Genomic DNA, 18,708 nt, shown 5'->3' on the forward strand with positions numbered 1-18,708 from the left:
GAAACTTATACAACCTTTTGGAATCATCAGCAAGACCAGTAGCTAGAATCTGTTTAGGATCTTTTAGATCCTTGATTACAACATCATGAGGTGAAAATTCAACAATTTTACCTTCACCTGAATGAGTTATCTGATAGACAGATAGAAGGTTGCAGGATAAGTTTGGAACACATAATACATCATTGAACTGACCATTGTCTAGATGAACAGTTCCAGTCCCTACAACATTAAGAGATCTATCATCACCAACATATATATTTTTGGTGTTACAATCATTTAAAGAAGAAAACATGGCTTGGTTTTTGGCCATGTGACAAGAGGCTCCAGAATCAATGAGCCACTCATGAGAATGAGAAGAAGAAGAAGATACATTTAATGCATAACCAGACTGAGATGATTGACGATGACATGCAGAAAATGCCGTTCCGGAAGTTGAAGTTGAAGTAGGCTCCAGATGGATGTTATGTTTCTTCATTGCGGCTTCCAAGGCTTCCATCTTCTTAAAGCATTTAGATTCTAAGTGGCCATCTCGATTACAAAAGTTACAATGTCTGTCAGTCTTCTTCCATTTGTTTTTATTGGTCTTGTCATATTGCTGAAATGATCTTTCATCTTGAGGCTGAGTTGGTTTAGGACCATTCCTTTGAGGATAAGACTTCTTAGGATTCTTTGAATTTGGTTGCTGCTGGGCGGCTAACGCTTTCGAGGAAGAGTTTCCAAGATTAAGAAGACCAAGGTGTAAGAGTTTTTCTTGTTCTCTTATTAAGGAATCACAAAAGGAGTCAAAGGAAGGGGGCTTGTAGTCTTTGCCTTGACAAATGAAAGCTTCCCTGGTAGAATGGAAAGTGGAAACAAATACAGAGTAGGCTGGTCCCAACTTAGTAAGGATGGAATAAATAAGGTTACCATCTTCTTTCTTAACTTTAACACCTTCCAAGAGATATCTAAGGGTCTTGAATTTGGACAAGAAATCTTCAATGCAAGAAAAATTATTAGGATCCAAAGTAAGCAACTCATTCTCAAGTTGATGGGCTCTAATTTCATTTTTAATCCCAAAAACTTTAGCAAGTTTTTCTAATGCTTCATGAGGAGTTTCAATTTCTGCAATGTGGAATCTAAGATCAGGAGAAACAGACATTCCTATCAAACCACGTGCTTGATCTTGTCGATTTTCCCATTTTTCGGCCTTGTCTTCATCTTTGGGTTTCTTCTCTTGGTCTGTGGCTATTCTGAAGAGACCTTTACTTCTAAGTAAATCTCCCATGTAGGCTACCCATTGGAAGTAGTTAGTGCTGTCAAGAATGACTTGGCATGGACTTTCCATTTTTTGAAAAACAACTGAAGCTGAAGATGCTGAAAGTAAGTGGTCCAATGGATAGATCTCGAAAAAATAGGCGGTTTTAAAAAAAACGGCTCTGAAAAAGGCTTCCGGATGAAGAAGTTATGGCTTTTTGAAAAAAAAAATGTTGACGTTGCCGGCAAAGTGCGCGAATGTGCGGGAATGAAAAAATCCGCCCCCACAAAATGGGGACTTGAACCCAAGACCTCTACTCTCTTAAAAGGTCTTTGAACCAATTGATCTATACAAAATATTTGAGAGAGAGAGAGAGAGAGAGGGGGGGGGCCTCGATTTGCGTGCTTGCCTTGGGAAGACTCTTTTCCCCTACAAAACACAAAACACAAAACCCAACACGAATATCCAAAGAAAAACGAACCTTATGGCTCGAAGTTAGCTTTAGCCAAAAAACTAGAAATTTTAAAAAAAAATCTCAAAGTTAGCTTTTAGCCGAAAAACTAAATATTTTTCTCAATGTTTCTGATTTTCCGAGATCACACTAAGGTGCAGGGAAAAGAGCATACGCATGAGAAAAATCCTTTCTTTCTGTTTCTGATTTGCCCAGATCGCACAGAGTCGCAGGGCAAAGAGCATACGCAGAAATGAAAGGTATAGATCCGAGAAAAAAAAGGCTAAATAAACCGAAACCGAAATAAGCAGAGAGAAAATGACAGTAAACTGCAAAAAAAACACTGTATACCTCCCGATCTGAAAAATGACGCAGCTAGGGCTACCGGAAACCTTTTCGCATGAAACGAAAGGGGTTCCTCACTGAAACAGATGCTCTGAACGCAACAGAGCAGTCCTCTCGGCCCGAAAGCAGTCAGAAACAGCAGATCTAGGAAACGATAGCCGCATGCAGTTCTACCGGCTTCAGATTTGGATCACCAACGGACGCGGCCCTCAAATAGCTCTGATACCATGTAGGAATTTACAGGGTAAGTTCCTCAGAAAGAATACCAAGAGGACACCGCTCACAACCAAATCTCAAATCAATACACCAGTATTTTTGACGTGGTTAAAACCCTCAGAGTGCAAGGAGGGAAACAGTCCACGGCCTGTCCCAACGTGGGTACAGACAATTTATTAATCAAAGAATGAAAATTTACATAAGCTTCTCTCATGCACGGATTACCCGAACAATGACCCTCCATGCGCTTTAAATAGAACTCATGGACCAATCGGGTGTCAAGCCACGGATCAAGTGTCGGTAATACCGAGGTGAGAGTGAACCGTCGGATCACTACATATCGTGACCGTCGGATTGTAAGTTACAAAATGTACAACGGTAAAGAAACACACTTTACCTAACTCTAACCTAACTCTATACTAGACCAAGTTGAACTTAACTATATCCTATGTGTCGGAATATCCTAACATGATCCCCACTACATATGCAAGAACCACTGTGCGAAGGTGTATTATCCATGGATCCACGAGGCATGTCATTGGCTAGAGGAAGACCCTTAGAGGTATTGCAACTCCTCTAGGCTTAATGAACTAGTCAACATGGCTATAAAATGGAAAGCAACTCTGTAGGTAGCAACACCACAGGAAGCAACAACAACAACAACAGTGAGCAACAAATTGGCACAGGACAAAGGCAAGAGGAAAATTGTCGAGAGCGTAGTGGTTGAGTAAAGCTACAAGTTCAGAGAAGATCCTCTTGTTGAGAAAGTAACTTTGGAGATAGAGGCAAAGAGGTGACAACATGAAAGGAGAGTAGAACAGAGGAAGAGAGATAAGAAAAGGTTGGAGGATGCAGAGAGAAATTTGCAGGAAACAGAAAAGAAGCTAAAAGAAGAGCATGAGCTAAGGAGGAGAGAAAGGGAAGAGAAGCAAAAACAAGAATAGGAGGAAAGGAAAGGCACAATGACAGAGAAAACTGTGCCTATACAAGTTGAGGAGTCAAAACAATGAGCTCATGAAGAAGAGGGTGAGAAGGTGCAAGTTCGGGAACTTGCTCAGGAGATTGAGCAGATGGTTGAAGCAATAGATATGGATTTGGAATAGGAGCCATAGGAGCAAGACACCAACCTCATGCTGAGAGTATCTGAGGTTGTCCCACAATCTCTGCCACCTCTAGAATCAGAACCAATCTCGAGCGAGCAAGGAGAGGATGTCCTACTTGATGATGATCCGGAGATGGATGTGTACAATTTTTCATTTGATGAGTCACAACAAAGGATTGTATAGGCGCGAAGAAATCATCTCCGGAATGATCACGCATCACCTGCACACATAGAGGAAAGGGTGATTGTTGCAGATGTTAGAAGACATCCAACTACTATGGTTGATGCTTCTAAGGCTTATGTAAACGGTCAAGTTCTTGATAGCAAAGAATGATCAAATTTCAAAGGACTTGCAAGAGTCCAGACAGCGAATAAAACAATCTGCAAGATCCGCTATGGCAAAGATGAGAAAAGTGATGCTTGGTAAAGTATCAACTCTTGAGACCACCATGCGGAAAATGTATGGCAAATTTGTCACCCTGCACAAGGCGATTGTCCATCTATATGGTTTTTAGTAGTAGTGCGCAAATATAGCCCAAAATCTCAAAGACATCCATGTTGCTATCATGCATGTGTAAGAATGTACAATGAGGTATAAGGGAACCCCACTTTACTGGCAAAAGATAATGAAGCCACAGGCAGAGCTAGACAAAGCACAGATTCAAATGTTGATCTGGAATTATAAGGGAACCCCACTTTACTTGCAAAAGATAATGAAGCCACAGGCAGAGCTAGACAAAGAACAGATTCAAATGTTGATCTGGAATTATGAGCAGCTCCCTCTACTCATCACCAACATTGAGGCTTCCTATGCACGGTTGTTCAAGAGTCTGGATGTCATAGTGAGGACACACATGATCCCTTCAATCAGAACCCTCACTCAAGCCATGAAGAAGAACCAAGTCCTGTTGGAGATCGACAAATACATAGAGTAGTTGATGTGAGAGGCCACTAACGATGACTTGTAGCTGAGTGCAGAAAACATGCAGAAGTACATTGGTGGTCTAGCCACACTCAGGACAATGTTGCGCATTCTTCAAGATGAGCTAGACAGAGGTTCTAGAACCATATACCCGGAAGCCATGGAGGCAAGATTCTGTTTCGAGAAAGATATCACCAAACAGTACAGGGACATAATAGTGCAGTACCAATCTTGGTATCAGTTCGTCACTAAATACCATCAAGCGGATGTTGCCAAGTTTTTCTTTCCCCAAGACCTTGAGTGGTGATGTTTGTCTTGTTAGGCTGACTCAAGCCTATTTTTCCCACATGGGTATATGTGGAAATTGAATTATTATTTGTAAATATATTGTAAGTGAAATTGTAAGTGTCATTAGTGGAATGTGAACAGTCACTATGTAATGTGAAGAGTCATGAGGGTATTCAAAGAGTCAAAGGGGAATTTCAAGGGTCACCCCACCCTTTGTTATATATAGATCCTCATAACTCATAGTACAGGCTTTTGGGAGCCAAGCTTTTGGTTAGGCATTGCTTAGAGAATGCTTAGAGAGTATTGTGATGAGCCTTGGCTTCTCCACAACATAGAGCAAGTACACTTCTTTGGAAGAGCAGGCGGTGTTGACTATAATGTTCCACTATTAGGGCTAGTGGTTGTCAATGGTGTATGTATGAATGGAACTTTCACTTAATAATATAACTGAGCCAACACGTTTTCATGCATATGTTTTTATTGTAGTTCTACTATTCTAGTTACTTTAGCAATGTATGTTATTTAACTTATGCATTTGTGTATGAACTATTTTATATGAAATTGTACGAATCTTGTTGAAGACGTGTTGTTGTATTAACTCGTCACTTTGGATTGTGGACTATTCCGCTTCTAGCCTGTGATGTCATTCCGCTCATGTGTTCCTTTCAGGTTGCGTACTATTACAGGCTTCTAAGGGATACACTTCATTTTCCCCTCTGTGTTATAACCCCCATGCATCTCACTTGACTCACTGCAAGGTCACACACTTACTTTCAACAAAGTTATCATACTTACCTCTACACGCTACCACAGTCAAGGCACAACTTTACTACCCACTGCTGGGACTCTTACTCCAAACAGTCTGAGGCCTAGTTGGAACTTCTTACTAGGGAGATCCCCTAACATGTTTCTAGGTCCAACACTGTTAACAACTCTTAAAGATGGAAAAGGAGGGAAATAAAGCCCTTAAGCCCTAATTTAACCTTCTTGAGCTCAACTACAATGAATATATATAAATAGTGACATGAGCTTTCACTATGGGTTTGTTGGTGTAGGAGTTAGATATGAGTGCCATTAAGATGCTTTACACACCACAAGTGAGTCTTGGGGCATTAACCATGGTTGTGGTAGGGAAACAAGAACCATGAGCCCTTGACCATGGACAAGGAAAGGAAACAACAATCTTAGGCCCTTATTAGGATCAAGGGTCACAAACATATCCTTATACCACCATGCAGGACTATGGATTGGTTGCAAGGTTGTGACCATCATTAAAGAATGAAAAAAAGTGCCTTGGGATCTTATTGAAGCTTCGTGAGATCACAAACCTTAAACAAGTCCTTGAACCAATACACAAGAATTTCATAAGGAGTATTTTGGATTCGAGTGGGACATATGTGGCATGAAAAACTTTTGTACACTAAAAATGAGTGTTGAAACATAAACATGGTTCAGGGAAACAACAACTTTAAAGCCTATTTGGACCTTCTTGAGCTCAAGCACCATGAAGAACACTTGGAATTATGAAATGAGTCCCTCTCTAGGGGTCTTTGTGATTTGAGATAAATATGGGCACCATTACAAGGTCTTAGGTAGCATGGACATGTCTCCAGTCCTCGTGGATAACTAGGGGGTTGGGAATAAAAGGATTTAGGCCTAAACCTTGTTTTTCGACCTCAAGCACCTTGGACAAGTCCTCAAACCACTACATGTGACTTCTATAGGGTATTAATCGCCTCCAAGTGTGCTATGGACACCATGACTAGGTTCTTTGTGACCAAGAGTGGATCTCAATGTCTAACCAATGTCAAGAAAGGGAAACAAAGGTCTTGTGCCATAAATGTACTTTTAGAGTTCAATTGTGATAAAAAACACCTTAAATACATAAAATATTCCCTCCCTTATGGATCTTTTGAGTATTAATTGTTTGTCATGGAATATTATGATGTTTTTAGTAACATTGACTGGTCCTTCAATCTTGACAATGATCAAGGAAGGATAACAAGGACCTTGGGCATTTAATAAAGCTTCTCAAGATCAAGCATATGTACTGAAACACAACTTAGGACCTTTTGTGGCATCTTTGGCCTTTAATTGGGATAATACCCACCATTAGTTGGTTTTGGACAATAATAATGAGTTTAAAGACTTAAACTATGGTAAAGAATGAAAACATGGGCCTTATACGCAGAATTTAATGTTCTAGGCCTTAAGCACTATGAACAAGGTCTCTAACCACAATGTATGCCCTCTCTATGGGGACTTTTACTACAAGTAGTATTACAAGCACCATTACATAGTTTGGGTAAAAGGAATAAGTCTACGTACTTTAACTATGCCCTAGAAGGAAAATTAATTCCTATATACACTTCAAATAATGCTTTAATATTATAGATTTCCTGTTGAAATATATCACATTGAAGAAATTATACATGGTTTTTATTTTATGTATTAATGCATGTGTTTTTATGAATTAAAAAAAATATTATCTCTTTTTCCTCTATTAGAATAAATTAACTACTTTAATGTCAACTTCAAAATAATAATCTTCTTATAACAACAAATGCCCAATAATTTTATTTTTAAAATTATTAATATTTATTTACAATATATTTAATAAATTTATAATTACATGTTCATTTAAATTAATTAGGTGAATATAAAATTCAAACTTACATCCGCTATTGTTAAAAAAAATAACTATATTGAACCAAAACATATTGGATGGTTTAATAATATGAAATGTATTAAAACCATATTAATTATTATAATAATTTTTTTTTTAATTGTTAGGTGGTATATTTAATATATTTCAATTATTTTTAATATTATATGTTAATTAAAAAATAAAAATTACATTGAAATTGAAAATCATATATATATTAATTATAATTATATATATATTCTTTATAGTCATTTTATATTAGTTTAAATTGATTTTAATTATATATATATATAATAATAATAAATTTAAATTGACTAAATCAAAATGTGAACATAACATTACAAGATTTCTTTCATATTAGGTTAGAAAACACTTCTTTCCATCCAAAAATTATAAACAATACTTAATACTCTCTTACAATATATTTAATAAATTTAGAAATTAACATTATATTTAGTATTTAATTAAAATTTGGTCGAAAATTCTATTTTTCTTAAAATTATATAAATGTTATGCTTCAAAATGACTAAAATTTTGCAAATAGTGTACCCACATAAAATTAAAATATTTAATAAAGCTATTAAAAAATTAATAGCAATCCTTTACAATATTATTTAATAAATTTAAAAATTAATATTACAGTAAATGTTTAATTAAAATTTTGCCCACTCTTTTCTTGATAGAATATTATTTTACTTAAAACCATGCAAGTGTTCTGCTTCACAAGAAAATTGTTGCGAATGGTAAAGCCCACCTACCCACCTAACATGTCAAAGTTCTTTCAAATAGTCTACAACATGGATAGCTACCCTACCCTCCCGTCAAAGTTCTTTCAAAAAGTGGATGCCTGCCCTACCTTCATGTTGCTGGAAATTTTCCAATAATTTGGACTTTCACTGCATAACTTCCAGAAAGCACTATATCTTTTGGTTTGACCAAAGTTAGGGAGTATTGACTGATAGTTGAAGTTCACAAGTGTCAAAATGGTTGGCACATATTTTAAATCTGTCTCTGTGATGGGACATCATTATCAACCATAAATAAGTTCTGCGCAGTCAAAATCTGTCTTTGTGATGTGAACATCATTGATCAAGAAATTTCTGTGCAGTCAACTAAGGCAGCGGCTAACCAGCCTGTTATAGAGTATTAAATGTCTGGGGAGATGCAAGTTGGATAGCTCGATAACACGCGAATTTCCATTTCTTATTTAATGCCCAATCTCCTTACTTACGTGTTATCGGGTTATCCAACCTACATCTCCCCAAATAATTAATACCCTATAACAAACTGGTTAACTGCTACCGTCAACCAATGCAACCCAGAACCAAATGATTTCTTCTCCCACGATCCTCATCTCTCATCCACATCAATTTACAGTTTCCAACATTATAATAAATAATGAACAGTTGCTGATGTGCAAAGCAAAGCACATGTCTGGTCCAGAGTAGTTTATTATTATTATATGCATATATGGGAACGAGGTTTGTGGTTGTTTATCCGAATTAAATTGGGTAAATTCTTTATCAGGATGGGAATTGGATTCTTAAATTTGTATTATAAATGGTTTTGAAGTGTAATTGAAGAAAAGTGATTGTTTTTCTAATAGAACTAGTTGCTGTTGTTATTATTATATTAATAGTACATCAGGAATTTCTGATTTAGTAAGAGCTTAGATTTCGAGGGATTGTTTTTTGGAATTTAGTTAAAGTCATCATTATATTAATAGTACATCAGGAATTTCTGACTTAGCCAGAGCCCAGACTTTAAGGGAATGTTTTTTAATGGAATGGAATTTAGTGGCTGTCATTATTACATGAACAATATATTAGGAATTTCTGACTTAGCAAGAACCTAGACTCCGAGGGTGGGGAGCGTCTTCCTTGAACTTGGGTGGAGAAGATAACATCTCATTGTGCCAACTACTAGGTGGCCCCACAAAGAGACTAATATGTTCAAAAACAATTTTATTTTTAGCCATGGCGAATTTGTAACTGGATCAAACCTAGTGGCAAGCCAGATATACCAGAAACTCCAATCTTGCGGATATGCCATAAACTCCTTGGGATTGGAAACCAAGTAAAAAAGATAACATTCCAATAAACCAACCACCCTACAGTCTCACAAGAAACCTAATGTATTTAAAAAATTATTAATCATTATAATTTAATTTTAAAATATTAATTAAATTAAACATCAAATTAATTAATATTACTAAATTAAAATAATTTTTTTTTTTATAAAACAAAAATCTACATAAATATAAAGATCTGATAGGTAACTTATATATATATATATAATCCAGTTCTAAATTCTGAAATATCTCAGATATTTTCCATGATAATAGAATGTAGTGCTAAAATTCTAAAAATCTATCTAAATGTAAAGATCTGATAGCTAACTTATATATATAGTCCAGCTCTAAATTCTGAAATATCTCAGATATTTTCCATGATAATGGAATGTAGTCCTAAAATTCTAAAAATAGCAAAGGTATTTTAGATCATAATCGAATATTCCAATGTACTAAATTTGTGGAAATTTTCAAAAAAAAATTACTTCCCCATCTGAGTAATGAGTAATGGATCCTCATATAACATTTTTAATTTAAATTGCAGTACATCAAGTTTGGATTCTCATCTAGAGTCCTCCATTAAAATTGCATCAGATGACCAGTTTTCCAGAATTACCGTATCCATGATATCTGGTCAGAGTAATAGCAGAGCAACTTTTTGTGATTGGTCTATTGATGGGATGCCATTGCACAGAAGTTAAATGGTGGTATTTTTTTTACATTTTGGTGATTGGTCTATTGATGGGAAGCCATTGCACAGAGGTTAAATGGTGGTTTTTTTTTTTTTCCTTTTGGTGAAAGATTGCTGGCCTGACTTTTGGTGGCATCAGTTGTAAAATTACTGTACAACAACCTTGGTGGTCCACATTGTGACAGGAATAGATAGAGATTAAAAAAAAAAACGGTGCTTCTCGGAGTTGTGTGTCGTTTTATAGGAATCTAATGATAAGCCAGAATTTCATCAAATCAAATATTTGCCACTCACCAGAATTTCATCAAATTAAATATTTGCCACTCACCAGAGTTTCATCAAATTAAATATTTGCCACTCACCAAGAATTGGGTACCCTTCATTACGTGTCTCAGTTCACAGTCTTCACCCTCGTTATAGATTATTTATCCCTTGCGTGGGGAACTGGAGGAGTATTTATTGGGAAGCAAATTATCTGCTCCCAATCCTTTTCAATGGAGCCTAGTGAAGTGGAGGAGCATCTTCTAGACCATTCTGCTGCTGGTAGTCATGGCAGAAGTGACCATATTGATGATATAAATCGTCTGGAACTGATCCTATCCAATGCAGATAACCAGCCATGGATCAAAATGATGAAAGATGCTGTGCTATTGGAATCCAAGCTGCTGTGGAGCCTTGCCCTCCCAGCAGTGGTGGTGTACATGGTGAACTATATCATGAGCATGTCTACACAGATCTTCTGTGGGCATCTAGGAAATCTGGAGCTGGCTGCTGCTTCTCTTGGGAACACAGGGATTCAAGTCTTTGCTTATGGACTCATGGTATGTATATATACTCATTATCCTATTCATTCAATCCTTTTCCCTCTATAGATATATTGTTCTCTTTACAGTGTAATTGTTGTTGAATCTAAACAGCACATTGGGTGCACAAGGTTATAAAATGAAGCTTTTGCCAGTCTTTTCCATATAAAGATATCATTTTTCTATGACTCTGATTTCTTTGGCCTATTTTAAAAAAAAATGATACCATAAAATCCAGATCAAGCTGGAATGTGGCCTTCATCTTTATTGTTTATTTATACTGACTCTGTTTTTTCTCCTGTTCTACTTTAAATCTGTATACCATTGTTATCCAAATCATCCTTGCATGCAGCCTTAATTGTTTACTGTAAATCCTGTCCTGGAATGTAATCTTAACTGTAATGTAATCTTAACTGTGTATCATAAATCCAATTCCTCCTTGCATCCCTGTTTGATCCTTTATTTATACACAAATCAGTAATTTTTTTTGGGATTCTTGATACCATGGAATCCAGATCATGCTTCTCTGTAGGCTTAACTCTGTCTCTGGAATCTAAATTCCTGCTTCAAGTTACAGGAGGTGTTGGATAATTTAGGTTAAACCGTTAAAGTGGCTTAATATTGCACATCAAACCAGTTATTTTATATTAAACATGAAATAAATCTTTATAAAAAATAAAATTATCTTAAACTTTCAGTTTATAATCTATATTACCTTCCCCAAACATGATAGATTAAACCTGTGTCAGTATATTCATTAATATTGAAATGATGTATTTCCAAGAATTAAATATATCACACCTTTTCAGGAATCTCCCTGATATGAAGGTCAAAATTAGTTACATGTCCTTAACTAGCCAACCATGGAAAAATTTCATTTCACAGAGAGAGAATAGCCTTTTATTTGTTATATTATTTAAATAATTGTTTACTTTGATTTGTTAATTGGATTTAGTTTAGGTTTAATTTGGATGGAATAAAATATTGTTATCATGTTTACTAAAATTATAATGAATATACATATATTTTATTATTATACCCCTCACTTATGTTATTAAAGTTAGGATAAATGTATCTTGTAATGGTTTCTAACCTTATTATACTTATTATTTTGAGACTCTATTTTGAAACTCCACTCACAAATATTTAATTTAAATTATAATTTTTTTTTTTTTATTATTTAAATAATTTGAAAATTGATAATACATCCATCGTAGTAGAATATCAAATCAATGACTTGCAGAAATTAAACTATTATACTTAATCAATCAATTTATACCTGCAAATTAACTCTAAACTGTCATATCATGTATATGTCTCGTTAATATTCAAAATTTGTATTGGTTTTCAAGAAATTGAATGTAAAATCTTTATAACTCACCCTAGAAATATTTTCAATTTTTTTTATTATCTATCATATATCTGTATAGATTATAGATTTGAATATTGTTTTGGTTTTTTTTTTTAAGTTTAGTAAGATTATATGATTATGTTCAGTTTATCCACTTGATGTAGGTAGAAAATTAAACTAACTTCACATCAATTACGGTCTATCCAAAACTCTAATTACGGTCTATCCAAAATTCCATAAACATAGATTTCAATAGTGTTAATATCTATCATATACCAATACAGATTTGAGTACTCACAAGACCAGAATAGAAATATATCCTCCTACACTAGTATATATTTGAATACTATCAAGACCAGAATAAAAATATTTCTGGCAATTTTAAGCTGCAAGTGTAGAAAGGTACTGGGCAGAGCTTTTTTTGAATTTTCATAGTTAGTTTTTGTTTTTGCAGGATTTTGCTTTCTCTCTGGATTTCTTCTTGGTTTGTTCTATGTTTCGATGTCTATTTTTATGTTCTATTTTGGTTTTGATGTCATTTTAGTATGCTGGCTGCCTGCTCCCTAAGGGTTTCTCTATTTTGTATTTTGGATTTGATTTTAGTCCCATCATCAACTTCGGCCTCTAGAGTTTTGGTGTTTGGAATCTATTTGCAAAGAGTTCCACTGTGTTCAAATCTCTGGAGGTGTCACCCACACACACGTAGTGTAGGAAGATACAAGCAATAGAAAAAGCAAGTCCCATCACCAACACCGGCCTTTGGAGTTTTGGAGTTTGGAATTTGGAATCGATTTGCAAAGAGTGGTGTTTGGTGTTTGGAATCGATTTGCAAAGAGTCTCACCCGTGTTCAAATCTCTAGAGGAGTTTTGGTGTTAGGTGTTTGGAATCCATTTGCAAAGAATGGTGTTTGGAATCGATTTGCAAAGAGTCCCACCAGTGTTCAAATCTCTGGAGGCTTCACCCATAAGCGAGTTTTGGTGTTTGGTATTTGGAATCGATTTGCAAAGAGTGGTGTTTGGTGTTTGGAATCGATTTGCAAAGAGGCTTCACCCATAAGCGAGTTTTGGTGTTTGGTATTTGGAATCGATTTGCAAAGAGTGGTGTTTGGTGTTTGGAATCGATTTGCAATTGGTGGTATTTGGAATCGATTTGCAAAGAGTGGTGTTTGGTGTTTGGAATCGATTTGCAATTGGTATTTGGAATTGATTTGCAAAGAGTGGTGTTTGGTGTTTGGAATCGATTTGCAAAGAGGCTTCACCCATAAGCGAGTTTTGGTGTTTGTATTTGGAATGGATTTGCAAAGAGTGGTATTTGGTGTTTGGAATCGATTTGCAAAGAGTCTCACCCGTGTTCAAATCTCTGGAGGCTTCACCCATACCCCGTAGTGTAGGAAGATACAAGCAATAAAAAAGCAAGTCCCATCACCAACTCCAGCATCTAGAGTTTACACGCACAGGTAGTGTAAGAAGATACAAACAATAAAAAAGCAAATCCCATCACCAACTCATGTTCTAAACTCTTTATAAACAGTGCTGATGACTTGAGTAAGATCAAACAAATATAAAACTCTTCTTTATATTTAATGAAGAATTATTCTGTTTTTTCTTCTGAAAAAATACAAAAAAATTATTGATAAAGAAAATCATTTATTTTAAAGAAGTTGCAATCCCATACCTAATTTGAATTAAGTAATTCCTGTTTGAAAGGAGGATAGTTAAAACCAGAAAAACAGTGAGAAAAAGGATTTTTGGACCAGAAAAGCGTTTAATTTTCATGTATGGATATTCTTCTTTTAAAATCAAAGTCAGCACTGAATTGCATCCTAATTCTTTCTCAAAGAGTATTCATATTCAAATTTCGTTCTCAAAGAGAGTACTCATATTCAAATTTAGTAGATAGTTTTTAATTGAATGGTTATTTTTATGCCATTCATAAACTTTGATTTTAGGAATATTTAAGAATTTATAAATGGTCAATTATTTGCTATAAAATTTCAAAATATTTTCAAAATTTACCATGAGTATAAGTTCATGGTAAATTTACTATGAGTATAAGTTCAATTATCACGTCGAATCTTGCAGAGGCTGTGCTGCAGCATATGATGTACTATGTACAGTTATAATTAAACTTATATAGCTTCTTCCAGGGGATTCGCCCTCCTCTGAAAAAAATTCATCATAACATTCAATTCAAATGAACGGAATCTGTTATTGAATTTCAGAATTTGTATTTTTAATAGTAGTGAGGTACAATTGACCTCTTTGCTATCCGTAACATTTCCAGATATTCTTAGAATCTTTGCTATCCATAATATTTCGACATATTTTTAGAGTCTACAACTGAAATAAGTTCATAAGTTCAATGTATCCTGATAATTTTTTATTTGTCTCTGAACAGTTGGGAATGGGAAGTGCAGTGGAGACCCTGTGTGGACAGGCCTACGGAGCGAAAAATTATGGTATGTTGGGCATTTACCTGCAACGATCCACCATCCTCCTCATGATCACTGGAATACCTCTCACACTCATTTACGTCTTCTCGAAGCCCCTACTTCTCCTCTTGGGCGAGTCGGAAAGAATAGCCACGGCGGCCGCTGTATTTGTGTACGGCCTCATCCCGCAAATCTTCGCATATGCAGCCAATTTTCCGATCCAGAAGTTCCTGCAGGCCCAGAGCATTGTGGCGCCTAGCGCCTACATTTCATTTTTCACGATATTCGTCCACCTGTTTCTGAGCTGGGTGGTTGTTTACAAGCTGGGTTGGGGGCTCTTCGGCGCCGCCTTCGTGCTGAGCTTGTCCTGGTGGATAGTCGTCTTTGCACAGTACATGTATATCATTAAGACCCCAAGATGCAAGTACACGTGGACCGGCTTCTCGCTCCAGGCCTTCACCGGTTTGACGTCATTCTTGAAACTTTCCATAGCTTCCGCCGTCATGTTGTGGTAAGACACCCTCCACGTCACTCTTGCTTTCTTTTTATTTCTTGTAGTGTCAACTTGTGTGCATCACACGTGGTTTGACAGATCAATATAAAAATTTGAATATGTGTCACATAAAGATGCTTGGCAAGATGATTGAAGTGGGGTCCATGGACCAAAGATAGGCTTGACATGATGAGTAAAGGTGGTGGAAAATTTTGATTTTTTGTTGGAAATGTTTGGCATGCTGATTCAAAGTGGGTCTATGGAATAAAGATAGGTGACATGATGCTTGAAGTGGGGTCCATGGAACAAAAGTATGCTAAACATAGTACAATTGTAGAATAATTTGCCTTCAATCATTTAGGGTGTTGGTTGTGTGAGAACACATGTAGAATCATTTGCCTCTTACCTATCATTTAGGGTAGGGTTAAGTCCATGACAATAATACATCGATTCAGACTCTCCCCTTATTCCACAATAATGTGACTAGTACATTTTCTATTATTCCACCATAATAATGTGATTATTACATTTCATAAAATCAAAGGAAATGTGAATTATTTTCAATTTTCTTACACAAAATTATGTGAAAATTTTCAATATATGAAATGTGAATTATTCTCAATTTTCCTGATTAAGTTTAAAAGTCAAGATAATTTCATATTAAGAATATTTTTTAAATATTATTAAGAGTCATTTTTAATTGTAAATAAATTTTTGGTATTGTTATGGTTTAAGATATATTGATATTTATGATTACGATTAAGATTACTCATGTAACATTTTAGATATTTATTAGAGTAGATTTATTTTAACTTTGGATCGAATGTTTTCCCATAACTAATAACATAATCACTCATTTAACTTTCCTTTCTTGGTGAGTAGGATTCTCTTTGATACTTCATTTGGGGCTAGGCCAACCATCAAAGAATGAATCAAAGGTACTAGCTTTCTTTCAAAGAGCAACATTGACACTTTAGAATTATAGTTGAAACTTATCCATAATAGGTTACTCAAAAATAATACTCCTCTCTTTTGTACATACTGAATCAAATTGAGCTCATGCTAAAATCTTGCATCTCTATTTAGTTATTTCATTTCCAAAGGCACTACAATGTTACCATTAACTAAATGGAAAATAAGGTGGGACTAGATTGAACCCTATGGTAAGCTTGTGATGGTCCACAAAGTATGACACTCCTCCTTCTAGGGAACCCCATGAATGCATGATTTCGCAAAGTGTTTTGGGTGGCATGGTGTGCCTCATTTACATGCCCTTAACATGGAGGAAACAAAATTCAAAACAATGCAATACAAGTTAAATCAATGTTATAAACCAAGTGCCTTAAAAATGATAAGAAGTCTATAATTATAGGCCACTTATCCTAAGACTAGGTCTCAGTATATATATAGGAGACAAAGGGTACAATATAATGAAAGGGTACAATGAAATGTTTTGGCCTACATATCAATTTAATGACATAAATGTAATAACTCAATATCTATTGTTAACATGGGGATTGTCTAGGGATTAACATGTCCCTTCCCTTCAAAGACGTGTTATCCTCAACACTTCACTAATTATAGATGTTTATGCATGAAAAAATAATATTCCCATGTGGCCTCTTCCATTGGTAGGTTCTTCCATTTGATGAGGTACTCAATAATTGCTCAATCTCTCAGTTTTTTAGTCCTTGTTTCTAGGATTGTTTTCATTTCTAGTATGATGTTCCCTTCCTAATTAATCTCTAGTAAAATAGTTTGGACTAGGATCTTGTCACCGATTACCTTCTTTAAGCAAGAAATATGGAAGACTAGGTGTACTTGTCTAGATGGTGGCAACCCCAATTTGTAAGCCATACTTCTAGTCCTCTCCAACACCTCATAATGACCATAACACTTGGGTGTTGATTTATTGTCACTCTTTTGTTGCTTAAGGGATATATATTTATATGGTTGTAATCTCACAAATACCAAATCCCCCACTTCAAATTCCTTTTCACAATGATGTTGATCTACTTGTTGTTTCATCATATTTTATGATATAACCAAGTTGTCCTTTAATAGTTTGAGAACCTCATGTTGGTTCCCTATGTGGTCCTCCATTACTTCAAACTTTACATTCACTTTCAAAGATGATGTGTTGGATGGAGGATGATATCTATAAAGTTCCATAAATGGGGACATTTTGCATGAAGTATGGAAGGATGTTTTGTACCACCATTATTCCAAGGGAAACCACTTAACCAATTGTGTCAATTTATTAGATGCAAATAAACAAATATATTCTTCTAAAGAATCATTCACAAACTTAGTTTTCCCATCAAGTTGAGGATGGAAATATGAGTTGTGATCCAATTGAGTACCCAAACAAGAAAATAATTTAGTCCAAAAGTTTCTAGTGAAAAATGGATCTTTGTCACTTAATAATCTTCGAGATTTTGTGCAGCTTTTGGACCATTTTCATGAATAATTTTTACAATGTACTTGCTTTAAATGGCTGAGAAAGAGAGAAAAAATGGGCTTACATTTCCTTTGATATACCACTACCATAATGACATTATTTTATTCATATTTGGGTACACCTACAATAAAATCCATTGAAACTTCTTCCCAATGTTGGCTTAGTATGGCTAATGGTTGTAGGAGCCATGTTTTCTTGATTGTCTCTCCCTTATTCAATTGTAATGTGACATATTTAGCCATAAGATTTTGCACACATGATTTAGGAACTCCCTTCCCCCCCACCCATGCAAAAAGAAAATGATCCTATGGTATTTTCAAGGACCTTGAGTGTCCTCCTATAGGAGAAATGCATATTTCCGAAAGGATCTTCTTTTTGAGTTGAGAATAATTACACAACTATAACTAATCTTGATACCACAACAAATCATTCTTTCACATAAATTTTTCTGCTGCATCAAGGTCTCCTATAGTTGTTGAATATTATTGCATAAGTTCTAATTTTTCTTCCATTATTTCCTTGCTTATTTTACCTAGTTAAATTGTGGAATGGAAATAATGCATAATAAACCATTTATGTCTTCCTCTTTCCTTGAGAGTGCATCTACCACAATATTTTGTTTTCCCTTTTGTAGACAATTTCAAAGACATAACCTAGCATCTATGTAACCCATTTTTATTTCTCATCTTAGGATAGTCTTTGTTCCCTGAATGATCCGGATTTAAACAAGAATGCAACAAATTACAGATATAACCATAAATACAAAGATGTAGTAGAAATAACACTTCATTTCATTAATATCAAATATTGAAATATGCTTACAAATAGAATGGAAATAAGACTAGATCGGGTGATGGTAGCTTATCTCTGACAAGAGATGTGGTGGCTACATGCCTCTGAATTGCGTTACAATGACGCTCAAGGGCCTTTTTATTATTGAACAATAAGAGCAAACCCTAAACAACTAGAACCCTAACCCGATGAGATGTAACACCAAGAGTTTATGGGCCTCGTTGGGGTTAGCTGGACAACCAACTTCCCGGGGTCGCAACTTGGTCATATTATCTCCGTTGGATGCGCATAATACCCCGTTGGAAGATCTCTCCAAGGACTATGATGTAGAAGACAATTTTAAACACAAATTTTCTGGTAGAAGATTTAAAAAAAAATGTAGTTTAGGGAC

General features: G+C 35.4%; 1 protein-coding gene across 1 annotated transcript in view; it reads left to right on the forward strand.

The window, feature by feature from the left end:
- Nucleotides 1–10,340: 10,340 nt before the first annotated feature.
- LOC149230645 (protein DETOXIFICATION 40-like) overlaps nt 10,341–18,708 on the forward strand; it is a 144,753-nt gene continuing 136,385 nt past the window's right edge. The window contains exons 1-2 of the mRNA XM_089379030.1: nt 10,341–10,806; nt 14,538–15,082. Coding sequence (XP_089235156.1) covers nt 10,480–10,806; nt 14,538–15,082 — 872 coding nt within the window. The 5' untranslated portion in view covers nt 10,341–10,479. The remainder of the gene's footprint in view (nt 10,807–14,537; nt 15,083–18,708) is intronic.

Source organism: Pinus tabuliformis, chromosome J (assembly GCF_031772625.1).
Source record: "Pinus tabuliformis cultivar Carrire ecotype Pingquan chromosome J, CPIR1, whole genome shotgun sequence".
Taxonomy (NCBI): Eukaryota; Viridiplantae; Streptophyta; class Pinopsida; order Pinales; family Pinaceae; genus Pinus; species Pinus tabuliformis.